Raw genomic sequence first — 17,398 nt, 5'->3', positions numbered from 1 at the left:
CAATTTCATCTTATTTTTCGTCATTTTCTGATTCCCAAAACATATACATATGTTATATTTGGATTGCAAACAAGCTCTGGAAATAAAAACATATAAAAATTATGATTAAAATTAATTGTTCTAAATCGATTTAGAAACAATTTCATCTTATTCCTTGTCGGTCCCTGATTCCAAAAACATATAAATATGATATGTTTGGATTAAAAACAAACTCAGTACGCTAAAAAGAATAGAGATACAGAAAAGCGTGTTATCCTACTCAGCGCGACCATTACCGCACTATTCTGGCTTGTCGATTTCACTGCCTTTGCCACGAGCGGTGGACTGACGAAACTACGAGCATGCGGTCTTGGTGAAAAAATGCAGTGCGTTCAGTTTCATTCTGTGAGTTCGACAGCTTGACTAAATGTTGTTATTTCGTCCTATAGTCGGGTAGCTGAAATCTGTAGCTTGCCAAAAAAATGGGACGCTAAACGTTGAGGGTTACAAGCATCCACCTGGTCTCAATGGAGAGTCTGGACGTGGAGTAGTGTAGTCTAGGTATGTGGACATTCTGAATTTGGTTTGTTTGGCCGCCATGACACTTTTCAAAATGGCCGCCTGAAAATCTTATGCGGGCCATATCTCACGTGTTATATGGACTAAAGTGACAAACTAAAGGGCTACATATATGTATTTTGACATGAAGAATTCAAATATGCAAGAATAAACATGATCTAAGTAGGCGGACATTCTGCATTTAGATATTATGGCCGCCATGACACTTTTCAAAATGGCCGCCACAATCTACATTTTTCTTCATATCTCAGCTTATATTTGGGATAAACTCAAAAACATGGAGTCAATTCCTATGTTTTGCATGATGACAAAGTCAATGGTAGCACAAAAAATAACCCTAACATTCACATTTCCTTACAAAAATTAAATATTTGACAAAATAGCTCTGTGCGATGTACGAATTTAGTAAGTATTATCTTTGTGAATTTGCTATCTTAGACAATGACATATCAGCGTCCAAAGAGTTTACTCCATATTGCTTTGGAGAACAACAAATTGAAATCAATGATGACAAGAAAATACAAACATTGGGTGATGATATAAACTGAAAATTGTAATACTTCTGAAACACCAATGATACTATATAGCATAATTATTATGCTAATTATGCACTTTCAGTCCACAACAACTCTGACTCTTCAATACACAAGAACAATGTCAAATACCATGGATTACACTCGTTAGATCTTCCCTTTTTAGCAATGAACATGTAATGATGGCACAATAATGGTTATGTAACATTATAAGAAACGATTTGTCGCTTCTGGATCACTGAGTATGACAGGCTACATGCCTCCATGGAAACAGAACAATAGTTTCTCAGGCACAAAGTGGTATTTCAAGGCTTAGTTGCGTAGCCCTGCCAAAGTGTGTGGGTTTCTGCAGTCTTTGCATCGGCATGCTCTTGTGCATCCCTGTCCACTGGACCAACATCTGCAGCGTCTTGTAGCACAAGATGTGCAGCCACAATCTATGAGCTCGAGAAAACGTTGTCTTGTGTCAGTTGTGGGTGCACGAGTCAGCAGGATGGGCTCAATCACGTCGCCAGTCTCCTTCGTGACCAGCTTCCATCCACTGTTGACAACAGCCGGTAGGTGTGGCTTAGTTTCCAGAGCCCGTCTCCACACAAGTGCCTGGTAGTGAGATCTCTTGATGTGTAGGTTCAAAGCATCTTGTGGGGGGGGGGGGGGGGTTCTCAAGCGTTTTCTTCACGCTGTGGAAAACGTCGCATCGCAGCGGCTGTGTGGACGTGTGCTGGGTGTTCGGGTTGTAGAGTTTGCAGACAAATGATTCTGCATCCATGAGCACTACCTCATCAGGAAAGTCTTCCATGCCAAGTCTTTGGGGAAAATGGGGATTGTCGAGGAAAACATTCCATGCAGATTTCTTCCCAATGCCAGCAAACTGGCTGGTGCTGTCAGAACCTGTGATTGCATGGAATGCCAGCAATGATTCTCTTTGTTGGTCAGTGATGTTAATTTGATGCACAGGCACAAAGTGCTTCTTCCGGGTTGTTCCTGTTTGCATCCACACAAAGATACTGAGCTGTGGTTGGTGAGCGACAATTAGAACAAGAACATCAGTGTCACGGCTGACGATGACTACTTGTGGATATCCTTGTTCTCTTGCTTCTTTGGCACGAAGAAGCATTCTGGTATCTGCCTCTTCACGCTCAGCAGATGACAGATGTGTGGCATCTCTGTCAGATGACGACCAGACCTTTTCGGCATCAGAAAAGCCACCGCTCAGCACCAACTCTTTTCCAGGCTCATTCCTGAAATTCTTTGCCAGCTCTTCGCAAAGGAAGTTGGCCAAGCTGGCCTTGTTCTCCTCCAATAGTATGAATCTGTCCCATTTGCCTAGAGCTTGAGTGCGTGACAGTACATTCCTTCTTATCCCTTTCTTGCCGTCCGTTCTCTTGCCTCGAGTCGTCGATTTGATTGTTTGTTTGATGTACCCGTCAAAGACCAAGTCAACTCTGGTGCAGGAGTGTGAGAAGTACTTGTCAACGTGTTCTGCAACATTGTCACTCCACTCTCCCAAAGTCTTTGCTCCCATCCGATTCCCCAAGACTTGTATCATCGCCATCCCATCAACTATGGTGCAGGTTGTGCTTGGAGCTGGAGCAGCATTCTGTGGCAAATTTTGCTGAAGTATTTTGGCCAGATCAGCTTTGTTTCTTGGCAGTCGCAATCTGCAGTCAGCAGTTGCTAGCGAGAGAGGCACTCCACAAAGCTCTTTTTAACATCTTGTTGATGTCAACATCCCGTCCTGCTTCCATAGCTGTTATCACACGTCTGAACAAGTCCCTGTCGGCTTTGAGGGCAACAGTTTTCTCCTTTCCAGTGTTGACTTCAAGTGTGTACATGCTCTCCAAGGTGCAGAGTTTCTTGGTTTTGATTCTGTCATGGAAAAAAATCTCTTTCAGGACAAATCTTTTCTGCACAAACTCTGAGATGACTTCCTTTCCTGTTTCCTCTGCTGTTAGCAAGTCATGTTTCACATCACTGGCAACGTCACAAGTTGTGAGTGAAATCAGGTCTGGTGATGGGTGAACAAAGGGGTTGAATGTCTGAAACAAGTTGATGAGTTTCTGCAGATCATCTTGATCCTGTTTCAACCTCTTTTTCCCGAAGTCCTTGTGTGCACAGTCGTGCTCGTCATCTTCATCAGCAGCACTAGACAGGCCAAACATGGCCTGAGTGTCCTTAGCCAGCTGAGACCTTGCGCTGAGTGTCAGAGACCACCTGTCCCTGGCTGTGTCTGGTTTTGTAATGCCAACAAGTCCTCCAGCGACTTTTCCAGTTTTGTTGACGTGTTCCATCGCTTGATCATCTGCGATCTGGTTGAAAAGTTGTTTTGTTTCTTTGGTGACGAAATCGCCGGCCAAGAAACCCAGGTGCACCTCAGGCGCTGTCGTCAGAAGCATATTCATGTCCGCCAAAAAGACTGTCTCCCAACGGGTATAATGATAGTGATCAAACGCTCCGAACCATGGGAGCATCTCAGCAAAAGATGATAGAAACAGTTCCCAGTCGCCATCGCGGAAAGAGCGAGTAAATCTCAACAGAATGGAGACTAGCTTCATGTAGGTCCTCCAGTACTGGTAGGTTGCATTCTCCGAAGAAGAAGATTCGAACTCATCGAACAAGACTTTGACTTCCTCAATGGAGGACAACAGATCCTCCAGGGATGACTGGATGTCATTGTCATCTTTGTTGGCAAAGCCTTGAGCGACTCTTTTTGCTGCATTCTGGAGGTTTTCACTGACCGTCTTCTCGTTCTCTGTGGCCCATTCTTTGAAGCGCTTCCAAAGAATGGACCACAGAGCTTCCACTGTGAGTTTGTGCACGCGGATGGCTCTATTCCAACCTTTTCCGTCCATGATGTTCTCAGCTGTCCCCTCACCGAGGACGCCACTCTCTACCCAGATGTTTGCTATGCCTGATGAATTCATGTACTTGCCCACAACTTTGCAGAAGTTCATCGATGTGTGGAACCCTCCCAGCATGAGGACGATATCCTTACAGCTGTCCAGTTGGTCCCACTGTAACATCTTTGCTTTTGAGTACAACTGCTCGTCAAAAGTGATCACAGTGTATTTCTCCCCAAGCTTCTCAGTCATTGATTTGCAGTTCTGCATGACGGTCCATATTGTAGGGAATTCATGAGCTGGTGAGTTCAGGATTGGCATTGGACCAACTTCTGTCGGTGGCGGATCACAAGTGCTCACCTTCTGGTTGAAACCACTCCAACCTGGAACAACTTCCAAATTCAGAATGTCCACCTACTTATATCATGTTTATTCTTGCATATTTGAATTCTTCATGTCAAAATACATATATGTAGCCCTTTAGTTTGTCACTTTAGTCCATATAACACGTGAGATATGGCCCGCATAAGATTTTCAGGCGGCCATTTTGAAAAGTGTCATGGCGGCCAAACAAACCAAATTCAGAATGTCCACCTACCTAGACTAATCTACTCCACGTCCAGACTCTCCATTGAGACCAGGTGGATGCTTGTAACCCTCAACGTTTAGCATGTTGCACTTTTCTGAACTACTACGCGACTTGTTGTTCTTGTTCTTCTTGTTCTTCTCCTCCATGCTGTTTGATAATACCTAGTTCAGTCCCATATCTTTCGACAGATATGCCATTATCATTTTATTTGGTTTAATTTCTCTTAAGTAGACACTAAGTATGTTTTCTACTGTATGAAAGATTTTGTCTCTGTTGGCAAACCATGCTTGTGTTTTCTTTCGCGTCACTATAGAAAATCAGTAGCTTTTTTGCATGCTTGTATCTGAAGTCAATGTGTAATTTTATAATGTTTTCGCTGTCAAGGTGACGTTTAGGACATCGCTTGTCACGCTATAATATGGATTTGCTTTTTGGGGGGTCAAAATATAATATTTCTTGCAGCACGTGTTATTGAGTGATTCTCAAAGATGTTCCCAAGTGATGACATAAAAATTAATATTCGTTATCAGACGTTTGTGGTTATGTTAGTGGATCTTAGTGCTACATAGATGCAACAGTTACTTCTAATTTGAAGATATCCTCCTTTCTCCTTCCAAACATCACAACGTTTACTGTTTTGGGGTTGCTGTCTTGTCCACAGAAACTGTTATATGTTTTGCTTGTTTTCAGGAACGACTGTATGAACATTTTCACTTTATCATGATGGAGAAACCGAAAATCGAAGAACAACAGCAGACACGCATGCGCGGACACCAAAGACGGTCTTCCGCTCCAGACAAGAAAAATGTACACCCTTCAATCTATTTGCAAGACTTTTTACGTAGATTCCTTTTTTTGCATGCGCGCGCGCGTGCTTGTGTATGTTTATGTGTGTGTGCGTGTGTGTGTGTGTGTGTGTGTGTGAGTGAGTGTGTGTGTGCGTGCGTGCGTGCGTGCGTGCGTACGTGCATGCGTACGTGCATGTGTGCGTATGTGTGTGTGTATGTGTGTACGCGCGTGAGCGTGCATTTGTTTGCTTGTTTGTTTTTCATGTTTGTGTATGTGTGTGTCTGTTCATATGTGTGTTTCTGTTGGTCTGTCTGTCACTTTGCCTCCTGTTTATATGTTTGCCTGTCTGTCTGTGTGTGAAGGTGTTTGCATGTTTGTGATTGAGTGTTTAAGTAGGTGTGTACCCGTCCTCTTTTGCAAGGAAGCATTACTATCATCCGTGAACAGTTTGTCCATTGTCATATTTTAAATTATATTTTGGGGGAAGGGGGAAGGGTGGTTATAAACAGGTCGGGTTAGTTCATATATTACTGTTGTGTTTTATTAACTTCCAAGAGTACTTGCATTTCTAAAAAGTTACCAAAATCACTTAACATGGAAACAAAACCCTATGCACGCTAAAGACCGAAATAACCAGATGCATCCATTTATGTCAATTTGCCTGATTTTAAAAACGTCACATATCATGCTTTCAAACGTAACATTATCTTTGCTGCTATACTATCTGACTTTTGCTCAGGATAATAGTGAGCACGAATGGGGACTACAGATGATCTGTACATGCAGAGAGAACAAACATTGTCATCATTTTCACGAGTTTTCCTTCCCAACCAGCTGGGTAACAAATAACACTGTTCCCCATGTAACAAATCAAAGTGGTGAATGGGTCGCAGCTTGCAGGTGAAACGTGGATTGTCAAAGTAAAAGCCAAAGGGTCAGAGACTGTAGAGTAAACAGAGACGCTTCATTTGGCGCTGAAAATTGAAACAGGAAGCCCTGTGGCGCCACCACGCGGAAACATGTAAAAACCTACTTTCGCCTTCCACAGCAGTAGCGATATCGTGCAGCACAACCATGGCCGCACCAAAAAGAAAACACAGCGGGGCATGGTCTTTGGCCATCAATTGCTCAAACTCACATGCCAAAGGTTTCAGGATGTTCAAATTTCCTAAGGAAGCGAGCAGGTGAGGATTGTTTTTTTGTTTTTTTCTCTCGTTAAATGTCGGAAAATCAGTAAAAAGTGTAGCGTCGAACTGCGTGTATTGTACCAGAACAGAGAAAACACACACTGTACACAAGCTCAACAATCTGATTGTGCAGTTCAACATCAGGCTTGATTTTGTTTTGAAGGACAACTGAACAATTGATTCTCTTCTTCGTCCAAGCGCAAAAGTCGAAAACTTCTCAAACTAGAATACTTGTGACGATGCCGCGGCTGTTCAAAGTGTCATCCAGTCGGTCCGTACCTCGTTAATTCATCTCAATTCATGTGTGTGTGTGTGTGTGTGTGTGTGTGTGTGTGTGTGTGTGTGTGTGTGTGTGTGTGTGTGTGTGTGTACATGTGTGTGTGTGTGTAACTGACTCAGAGAGAGAGAGAGAGAGAGAGAGAGAGAGAGAGAGAGAGCTTTCTGAACAAGAAAGAAGTAACCGATAAGAAATAAGACAATCATCGATCGATCAAGATTCTTTAATTAAAGTCAGCTTGGTCACAATAATGTTGTTTAAGTTGCTGTATTTTACAGTTACATGATAATTTCTTAGCTCCGTGCAATTGACTACCCATTTCAGTTTAGAGGTGCTGGGACGACGCCAAGTTGACTAAATGCCTTAGTTACCGATTTGACCGGGAACTATTTCGTTAACGATTTATTCCTGACATATTTTCTCAGGCTTAACTGACCATGTATACAGTGTGTATTTGTATTTGACTAAAACACACAAAAATAACGACGGTTAGTTCGTGAAAAGACACTGACTTGAATCATGTTTGCATAACTACAGCCGCGATGCAGCGGGTATTGCCGCCTAAGTAAATTTGATTTAATTTTAATCTACACCATTTTCTGCGGTGTTTTTATGGTCATTTAAAAAGGATGTTCACAAACAAACATATTTTTTCGTTCAGTTACTTTTTGCAGCACTGTCAGCCGGACAGAACAGACAGTATGTTAATACAAACGTGATATAAACACAGCCGACAGCAGCCACTATACGCGAACTTCCTTGTGCGGCAGGGAGTGGCTCTTTTCCCGCGCGCTGGCGGCCGGTCTCACTTTCGCACCGCAGCGCAAAGAAGGATGAAGCGTCTCTGTATACTCTATAGTCTCTGAAAGAGTTTCGGATGTTTAAATTTCCTGAAGAAATGAACATGTGATCATCTTTTTAAATATCCGCCCCATTTTCCTTTCGTTTAGTTTTGGGAAATGAAAGCGGTAACGCATCGAACTGCGTGTATGGTACCGGAACACAGACTGTGACGTTCATACATTGCACACGCTACACAATCTAACCATGCATTTTGTAATAGCTTCACAGGTACAAGATTTATTTCTCATTTCTGCGTGTCAAGTCGGTGGACTCCGATTAAATGTCGGTCAAAGCGCTTACGTAGCATTCATTTAAGATCACAGATCTGGGCCTATTCAGAATTTTACAGCTATCTGCTCGAGAGCACAACTTTGATGACCATGTGTGTGTGTGTGTGTGTGTGTGTGTGTGTGTGTGTGTGTGTGTGTGTGTGTGTACACGCGCAAACTGAAGCAGCCATGCCGTCGATTTTGGTATGAGTAAACAAATCCCGGATAAACAAACAGAGAATACTACATGGCTTGCTGTGTCGTACCAGATGTACACGAGTTGGTTTTTTTAAATAGTGAACTGCGAGCGAAAGCGAGCTGTTCACTATTTGAAAAAGCAACGAGTGTACATCTGGTACGACACAGCAAGCCATGTAGTATTCTGTTTATTCTACATTATATACTTCTGTGCCAGATCTAACTAAAAGTCACCGACAGCACTATTGCCTTTGGATCAACCCGCTTTAGAACTTCAAGCCTCTTTACTCTATTTGACATTCATTCCTCCGCAATGACACACACTCTCAAACTAGGACAAAGTAGTTCGCCTTTGTTAACACTGTTATGTTTAATTTTGAACATTGAAGAAATACATTCGAACACAGAAATCATGGTCACTTCAAAACATACAAGATACAAAGAAAAGCAGTGGCCACAGAATAAAAGAAACCAAAAGGAACGACAACGACAAAGCAAATCCTTCCGCGATAAAATGACAGTCAAGTCGGAGCCAGGCGAGTCGACAGCTTTCAGATGAGATGGTCACTTCTTGGTTTGGTGACTGCACAAATATTGATTGATGTTGATGGTACCCACGTGCACAGGCCCTGCAAACAGTGTGGTTAGCGTTTGCTGGGCTGTGATTGTGGCAGTGGAGACGGCTGGAGTTGAAGTGGACGATGCGGGCGAAACCAATGTGTCGTCTGCCGACATTGGCGACAGATCCAAGACCGGTGCAGTGCCGTTTAGCATCCGACTGAAGCCACGGTGCTCCTCTTGGGAAATGCTGCTGTAATTGTTAATACTCTGGACGTTTTTGTGCCCAGATAGCTGCATTATTTTGGTCGGAGGAACGTTATTCTCGGAAAGTTTCTGCACTGGGAACTTGCGTGCAGAGTGGTTGGTGTGCCTGGGTCGGGTTGATAATTCCAGCTTTTCTGCACATATTCTTCATGGTTGCTGACAGCTTGTTGACGCCGACAGGTTGACGCTTGAACCACGGATATTCTTCAGATGCTACTTTTGTGTTTGTCGCACAGTAGAAGGGGGAACTTGTCTCGGAGTAACCTTTTGGTCAGAGAGCTGCGTATGTTTTGTAAACCGCGACAGGGCAGCGCTCATCGTTCGACGTCCAAGCTTTCGGACAGTCATCACGTACAGACTTCGGATTGTCACCCTGGCATGTTTTGGACTCTCTTTCGCAAAATTGGAGATATTCTCTGCCATTACTTTCCTCATGCAGGAACACGTCTCCCCACTGCATGTGCCTGTGAGGAGTCACGCTGCGCAGACCAAAGTTGACTGTGTTTTGCCACCACAGAGTATTCAGGATTGCTTCTGGATCTGCGACTCCGAGCTGTTTTGTCTGCCACAGCTTGTCGACATCTTCATCTTTCAGCGGTTGAACCCTGTTAGGTACGTTTCCACAACCTTCCCGTTTAACAATCTTCTGCTTTGTCTTCACGACTTCTCTCAGTTGTGCAAATTCGGGGCCGTCAATAACGAATGCACAGTACTGTTTGGACTTCAACTGTCGATGGATGCTGCTGAGAAGGCCCCTCAGCGTGGATGGTTCATACTCTTTGCCATCCGGTTTTTTCAAACTCATAAAGAAAGAGCAGAGAATTTTGCATAATTCTTGTGGTTGAATGGTGCCAATGTTTCTTTTGTCACCGTGTTTCACCATAAACGTCGATTGGCGAGGTATATCGTAAACCGTTTTTCGAAGAGTGTTCTTGTTCTTGTTTGTCTGAACGAATGAGTCTATTGGAGAAAAATCATAAATCATGGATGACTCACTTTTTTCTTCATCGACTTCGTCATTCGCGTCATCACCAAACATGTCTTCGAACAGGTCATCACTCAAAAATTCTTTCAGTGTTGACATATCGGTTTTCGTGGCAGTTGCCATTTTGTTGCAAAAGTAGTTCTTCATGAATATGTAATTACTAATTTACATAGCTTGACCTTCCGGTTGACCACATTGACTACTAATTAAGATACAAGAAGTTTTATTGTCCTCATCAATACAAGGAAATTTGGCATGTGTGTGGCAAGACATGATACACTGTTACATAGACATTTACAAAACACAACTGAAGTTCAATATCAGCACACCCTTACGCAACATACCCACTACTTCATACACCCAGGCTACATGTGCCCCTCGGACGTACGCAACCCACAATTCACCCAGTCATACAGCTCCACATGCACTTACTCATTCATGCAGCACTCTAGCACCCGGCCATGTACAACTCACACACTGGAACCCTCATACGGCTGCATTATGTGCTCGGGGACTTCAACCACTGCAAGCTGAACCGAGCGCTCCCCCACTTCAAGCAGTACGTCACGTGTCTGACTCACAAGACCAAGACCATCGACCTGTGCTACGGCAACATCCGCGGCGCCTACAGCTCCAAGCCACTCCCTGGCCTCGGCAGGAGCCCCCACAACATGGTGCAGCTGGTGCCTACGTACCGACAGCGTCTGAAGCGGGAGAAGCCAATTGTGAGAGAGGTGAAGAAGTGGACCAGTGACTCGTCAGAGGCTCTTAGCGGCTGCTTTGAGTCTACAGACTGGAGCATCTCTGATCCCAGCCTCGATGCGACAGCCGACGTCACCTCAGTGTACATCGCCTTCTGCGCAGACACTGTTCTTGAGACCAAGTCCAGCACAGTCTACCCCAACACAAAGCCTTGGGTAACACCGGGTTTGAAGAGGCTGCTCTACAGGAAGAGGGAGGCGTTCAAGAGCGATGTCTGCGATGAGGTGAAGGCTGTCCAGCGGCAACTTACCAGGCAGATCAGAGAGGACAAACGTCGCTTCGCGACCAAGCTGGAGAATAACTTTAGAGAGAGCAACTCCAGGCAGTACTGGCAGGACGTCCAGACCATCACCGGCTACAAGCCGAAGAAAGTCCCACTCAAGACGACGGACGAGGCGAAGCTGGCAGGAGAGCTGAACACTTTCTACGCCCGGTTCGATCAGCGTGACTTCAGCGAAGAACAACGGAAAGTCATGGAGGAGGTGCTCAGTCGCCCGTCCACGCCCATCACCATCACCACCGACGAAGTCCGGTCGACCTTCAAGAAGGTCAAAGCACGCAGTGCTGCAGGCCCGGACAACATCACTGGCAGGCTTCTACGGGAATGCGGAGACTCCCTTGCCCCTGTCTACCGCGAGCTCTTCCAGAGGTCCCTCGACGAACATTCCATCCCTGCAATCTGGAAGAGCTCCACCATTGTTCCTGTGCCCAAGAAGCCCAATCCCTCGACACTGAACGACTACAGGCTCGTAGCGCTCACCTCCATCCCCTTCAAGTGCGCTGAGAAGTTGGTCCTTCGGAGGCTGAGGTTGGAGACAGAGGACCATCAGGATCCTCTTCAGTTTGCATACACCCGCAACCGGAGTACTGAAGATGCGATCCTGACCCTCGTCCACAACGTCTCCGCCCACCTGGAGAAACCCTCCTCTTACGCCAGGGTCCTGTTCATCGACTTCAGCAGCGCCTTCAACACCATCCAGCCTCATCTCATGATGAGGGAGCTGCTGGAGTTCGACGTCAATCCAGTGCTGATCAGTTGGGTCTTCAGCTTCCTTACGAAGCGAACCCAGCGGGTCCGTATTGGACAAATCTTGTCCGAGGCTGTCGCCACCAATACAGGCGCCCCTCAAGGCTGCGTGCTGTCTCCCACGCTCTTCACGCTGTACACCGCCGACTGTCGCCTCAGGGATCTTGTCAACCTGCTGCTGAAGTTTGCAGACGACACACCCCTGTCAGGTCTCATCCTGAAGAACGACGAATCGGCGTACAGACTCGCCGCGGAGGAGCTGGTGCAGTGGTGCGACGACAACGCCCTGGAGCTCAACGTGAGCAAGACGAAGGAACTCATCATGGACTTCCGACGAACCAAGTCCGCCGTCGACCCCATCACCATCAAGGGCGAACCAGTCGAGATGGTGGATACCTACAAGTATCTGGGCACCATCATCGACAACCAGCTCGACTGGTCGCCAAACGTGGACGCCGTGTGCAAGCGGACAAACCAGCGGCTCTTCTTCCTGAGGAAGCTGCGGCAGTTCCACGTCGACCCACAGATCCTCCACCTCTTCTACCAGGCGACTATTCAGAGTGTCGTCTCCTTCAACCAGCTCTGCTACCACAGCAGTGCAAAGAAGGGCGACATGGAAAGGTTGGAGAAGATTGTGAAGAGAGCAGGCTCCATCATTGGCTCTGAGCCTCAGCCTCTAAGCACTCAATTTCCGAGTGTGACGCTGAAGAAGCTGAGCATGATCCGCTCTGACGACCGCCACCCTCTGCACCAGGCGCTCGCATCGTGCGAGCCCACACGTGAGTCATCACGCCGTTTGAGGTGCTGGCGGGCCAGGACGAACCGGATGAGGGACTCGTTCCTCCCGATGGCTGTACGGCTCTACAACCAGTCCCTGTGAATGTGATACATGTAGTATACTAGATAGACTTGAGTGCTGTGAAATGTTACTGTGAGGACTATGGATGATGTGAACTGTGCTGTGAGGACTATGGGTGATGTGAACTGTGACTGCGGAAGGACGATGAGTGCTGTGAACTGTGGTACGTATAGGGGGGGGGGGGGGGGTATGAAGTAATGTAATTTGTGATAATGTATGGGGGTTAAGATGTAATGTATATGCATGATGATGTATTCTGTGTCGATTGTGAATGTATGGTGGGGTGGGGTGGGGTCAATCAATCAATCAACGAGGCTTATATCGCGCATATTCCGTGGGTACAGTTCTAGGCGCTCTGCAGTGATGCCGTGTGAGGTGAAATTTTATACGGCCAGTAGATTGCAGCCATGTCGGCGCATATTTACCTTTCACGGCCTTATTCCAAGTCACACGGGTATGGTAGACAATTATTAACTGTGCCTAAGCAATTTTGCCAGGAAAGACCCTTTTGTCAATCGTGGGATCTTTAACGTGCACACCCAATGTAGTATACACGGGGGGTGGTTCGGACACCGAAGAGAGTCTGCACACAAAGTTGACTCTGTGAAATAAATTTCCGCCGAACCTGGGATCGAACTCGCGCTGACAGCGGCCAACTGAATACAAATCCAGCGCGCTACCAACTGAGCTATATCCCCGGGTGGGGTGGGGTGGGGGGGTACGATTTAATTTAATGAACGATGATGTACTTGGTGTTTGATAGTGTATGATTGTTTGTTAGTTGTAGATATAGTGCGATGTCTGATGTTGTAATGTTTGTGCGTGTGTTATAATGCAATATGTTATGATGTAATGTATGATGATGTATTCGGTGCATGATAGTGGAGGTATGCTTGTTAGTTGTAGATCTAGTACGATGTTTGAGGTTGTAATGTTTGTGCGGGTGTTATAATGCAATATGTAGCCGTATGAGGGTTCCAGTGTGTGAGTTGTACATGGCCGGGTGCTAGAGTGCTGCATGAATGAGTAAGTGCATGTGGAGCTGTATGACTGGGTGAATTGTGAGTTGCGTACGTCCGAGGGGCACATGTAGCCTGTGTGTATGAAGTAGTGGGTATGTTGCGTAAGGGTGTGCTGATATTGAACTTCAGTTGTGTTTTGTAAATGTCTGTGTATCAGTGTATCATGTCTTGCCACACACATGCCAAATTTCCTTGTATTGATGAAGACAATAAAACTTCTTGTATCTTGTATCTATAACACCCGCATCTATAGAAATGTACAGCGCGCATAGTGAGAATTCTGCTCTTTCTTAGAATGCGATGTAAAATGATACAAGTCATGATGGCCCATGATGATCCTTGTGTTTTAAAGGGATCAATGCGTAGTCTTAAAAAAGCAGATGCATTGTATAACGCACCAAACCAACCAAATTACAAAAAGCAAAAACACTTTTGATAACTTCGGCGGGCTGTAACAACACAGTTCAACGGCCCATCCCACTCAACCAAAACGCACCAATTTTACGTAATTTTTAACGTTTCAGATCTTACATTTTACAACAACAAAAACACAAGAGTGTTCCGATATAACTTTTCATTGGTAACTATCGATTCATTGTAATAATCTTTTACTCAGTTTTAACTGATTAAATATGAAAATCCTTCTCTGAAAATGTGCTTTTTGCCGCCATTTTTTTAGGCCAGTGTCTCTCGCTTACATGTCTAAATACACTGTATCTTTACGAAAACACAACGGATCACAAAGAAATTATGCACAATAATACGTCATGTACCAATCTTGATAATGACGTCATTTGTTATAAATGTCGTCATTTGATTCTGTGCAAAAAAGACCAGTCTCAGTCTTGCTGACGACAACCTTGTACCTTATTCATGACCTGTGAAAAGGGTATACTTTTTTGTGCCAGTCGAAGGGTTGCCATTTCTAGAACGAGGCAGCTCGTTTCCGGAAATGCGGCGCTTTGTTGGAAATCAAATGAGGTTTCGGGAAATCCCGATTATTCCAACTGTGCCCCGGATTCTTACTTTGCGCCCAACACACGCTAATGGGCTGGTCTCAGTACTCTCCTTTAGCGCAAAGCACTATGCGTCATCCGATTTAGTGCAAATCACTCAAAAAGACCGTGTGCTAGACTGCAGTTTCTCGAGTAATGGAAGTTTCGTTGACTTTCCTAGAACTGAATTTTAACTGGATATATTTCATGTATTTCTTGCAAATTGTATTGTCTGTCGACCTATCACAGAAGCCGACCTGACCAGGTATGCTCGTACTTCACTCAACGGGGATAACACCAAAAATGCGTTTCTATGGTTATTGTAAATATACTCCTTACCGTTAAACTTTCGTAACAATAATGCGCGATCAACGAAATATAGCCATGATAGATCCAATCCAGGGCTCCCCACGGACGCCCCTCCTAGAGGTTCCCGGGACCCCCACTTTCAATTGTTAGAGGGTCCATTGACCCCTACTGCAGAATTTTAGAGGGTCCCAAGGGTCCAAAATCCGAAAAGTCCCGGTGTACTTATAAAACATTGTGGTCACGTATAGTGTACTGCGAAGTGTCGATTGCAGTCTGAACAAGTATATATACGGTATCTACAAAGGAAATTTAGTGCGTGCCAGGACCCGCTCTTTTAAAGTTTAGTGCGTCCCGGGACCCCCTCCATCAATTTCTAGTACGTGTTTTCGGCTTCTAGTGCGTATAGGACGCAGGGACGCGCACTCCGGGGAGCAATATGGTTTGTTATTGTTGTGCATATGTGTATTATTTCTTTCATCCCCATCCACCAAATGACCTCCATTTTATGATCAAATACAATATTGAATTCACGGTTAATCTTTTACATTTTTTGGTCAGAAACTAGGAAGAATCATCCCAACCTACATGAGTGTTTTGGTCGTGGGTGTGGACAGTATGTCTCGGTTCAACATGATACGTAGCATGAACCGCACACGTCACTTCCTGTTGAACCGGATGGGTGCCATTGAGTTTACCAACTATGGAAAAGTAAGACTTATTGGCGTTTTGATTTTACTGTATGGTGGTTTTTGTTTTAAAGGTGAAGTATCTTACACGTCAGCAAGGTTCCCGCGTTGAAATTGACCAAAACAAATCAGAAAAGCTAAAACGCAACAAGTGTTACATCTCATTGGAAAGAACCATTGTATTTGTATCCAAAATAGTCAATTTTGTTCTCCTATTTCATCTAACAAGGAAGTAATGGCATGCTGAATGGTGTAGGTGTAGGTGTCGTTCCTCTCGAATGCCGTAAAAGGCGGTTTTGAAAGAAAATATTTTGTTCTGGCCTTCTGACAGTATATAATATGCAAAGCATGGTACGGTAAAGCACATTCTTCTTCTTCTTGTTGTTCTTGTTCTTGTTCTTGTTCTTCTTCTTCCTCTTCCTCTTCCTCTTCCTCCTCCTCCTCCCCCTCCTCCTTCTCCTTCTCCTTCTCCTTCTCCTTCTTCTTCTTCTTCTTCTTCTTCTTCTTCTTCTTCTTCTTCTTCTTCTTCTTATTCTTCTTCTGTTGTTGTTGTTGTTGTTGTTGTTGTTGTTGTTGTTGTTGTTGTTGTTGTTGTTGTTGTTGTTGTTGTTGTTGTTGTTGTTGTGTGTGTGTGTGTGTGTGTGTGTGTGTGTGTGGGTGGGTGGTGGTGGTTGGTGTGTGTGTCTCGCCGTGTGTTAGTGTGTGTTTGTGTGTGTGTGTGTGTGTGTGTGTGTGTGTGTGTTTATAAGGGAGTTAGGGGGTGGTGGTTCTGGGTGATCAGAAGAGTTTTCAAACACGATTATGCTGCACTCATATCATAGTTAAATTGTACCTCGCTTCAGCCTTGATCACTCACTACCCTACACATCTTTCTGACACAGGTTGGCGATAACACCTTCCCCAACGTGTTCGCCATGGTGACAGGCACGACACCCGAAAAAGTCGGATGGAGCCACAAGAAGAACATGGACAGACAGGGATTCCGCTTTCTGTGGGAAGACTTTGCTGATGAAGGTATAAATAAATCAAGTCGCGTGAAGCGATATAAAAACATTTAGTCAGTCGGTATCAAACTGAAAGATCAACACGACAAACCAGTCGTAGCCGAGACTGTATTTATATAGTCTCGGCTTACCCGTCCCGGGGTCACGCTCGTCTCCGCGAAGCATGCGACCGCGTAGCGCATGTACTTACTGTACCTAGTTTCTTTCATTCTGAGCTCTTTTGTTTTTGTAGAGTAAACACGATATATCTATATATTTTTGAATTCAGGAGAAGATGAGGAATACTATGCAATCAATGTTTAATCGGCTTCTGAAAAATCGATTTTATGACAACTTTAATGAGCAAACTAATTAACACATATTTAAGCTTACGAGCTGAAATGCAATCCCATAGTCCGTAATTTGTCGAAGATTGCTTGACCAAAATTTCAATCAATTTGGTTGAAAAATGAGTGTGTGACAGTGCTGCCTCAACTTTCACTAAAAGCCGAATATGACGTCATCAAATGCATCTATCCAAAAACGGGAGAAAACAAAAACTGGGGATATCATACCCAGAAACTCAATGTGAAGTTTCATGAAGATCGGTCTAATAGTTTTCTCGGAATCACTTTACACACACACACACAAATACACACAAACACACACACACGCACACACACACTCACACACACACACACACACACACACACACACACACACACACACATACATACATACATACATACATACATACACCCACCACGACTCTCATCTCGATTCCCCCTCTATGTTAAAATATTTAGTCAAAAATTGACTAAATGTAAAAAACAGTTAAAGGAATTTTGCAAGGGACTCTGTC

General features: G+C 44.6%; 1 protein-coding gene across 1 annotated transcript in view; it reads left to right on the top strand.

Annotated features, from left to right (window-relative positions):
* LOC138947217 (uncharacterized) overlaps positions 1-17,398 on the top strand; it is a 69,479-nt gene that overhangs the window by 39,777 nt on the left and 12,304 nt on the right. Inside the window, exons 3-5 of the mRNA XM_070318654.1 lie at positions 5,211-5,327; positions 15,426-15,575; positions 16,435-16,567. Coding sequence (XP_070174755.1) covers positions 5,211-5,327; positions 15,426-15,575; positions 16,435-16,567 — 400 coding nt within the window. The remainder of the gene's footprint in view (positions 1-5,210; positions 5,328-15,425; positions 15,576-16,434; positions 16,568-17,398) is intronic.

The sequence above is a fragment of the Littorina saxatilis genome, linkage group LG14 (assembly GCF_037325665.1).
Source record: "Littorina saxatilis isolate snail1 linkage group LG14, US_GU_Lsax_2.0, whole genome shotgun sequence".
Lineage (NCBI taxonomy): Eukaryota > Metazoa > Mollusca > Gastropoda > Littorinimorpha > Littorinidae > Littorina > Littorina saxatilis.
The sequence above is the reverse complement of the archived record's forward strand: the minus strand, read 5'-3'. Positions and strand labels throughout refer to the sequence as shown.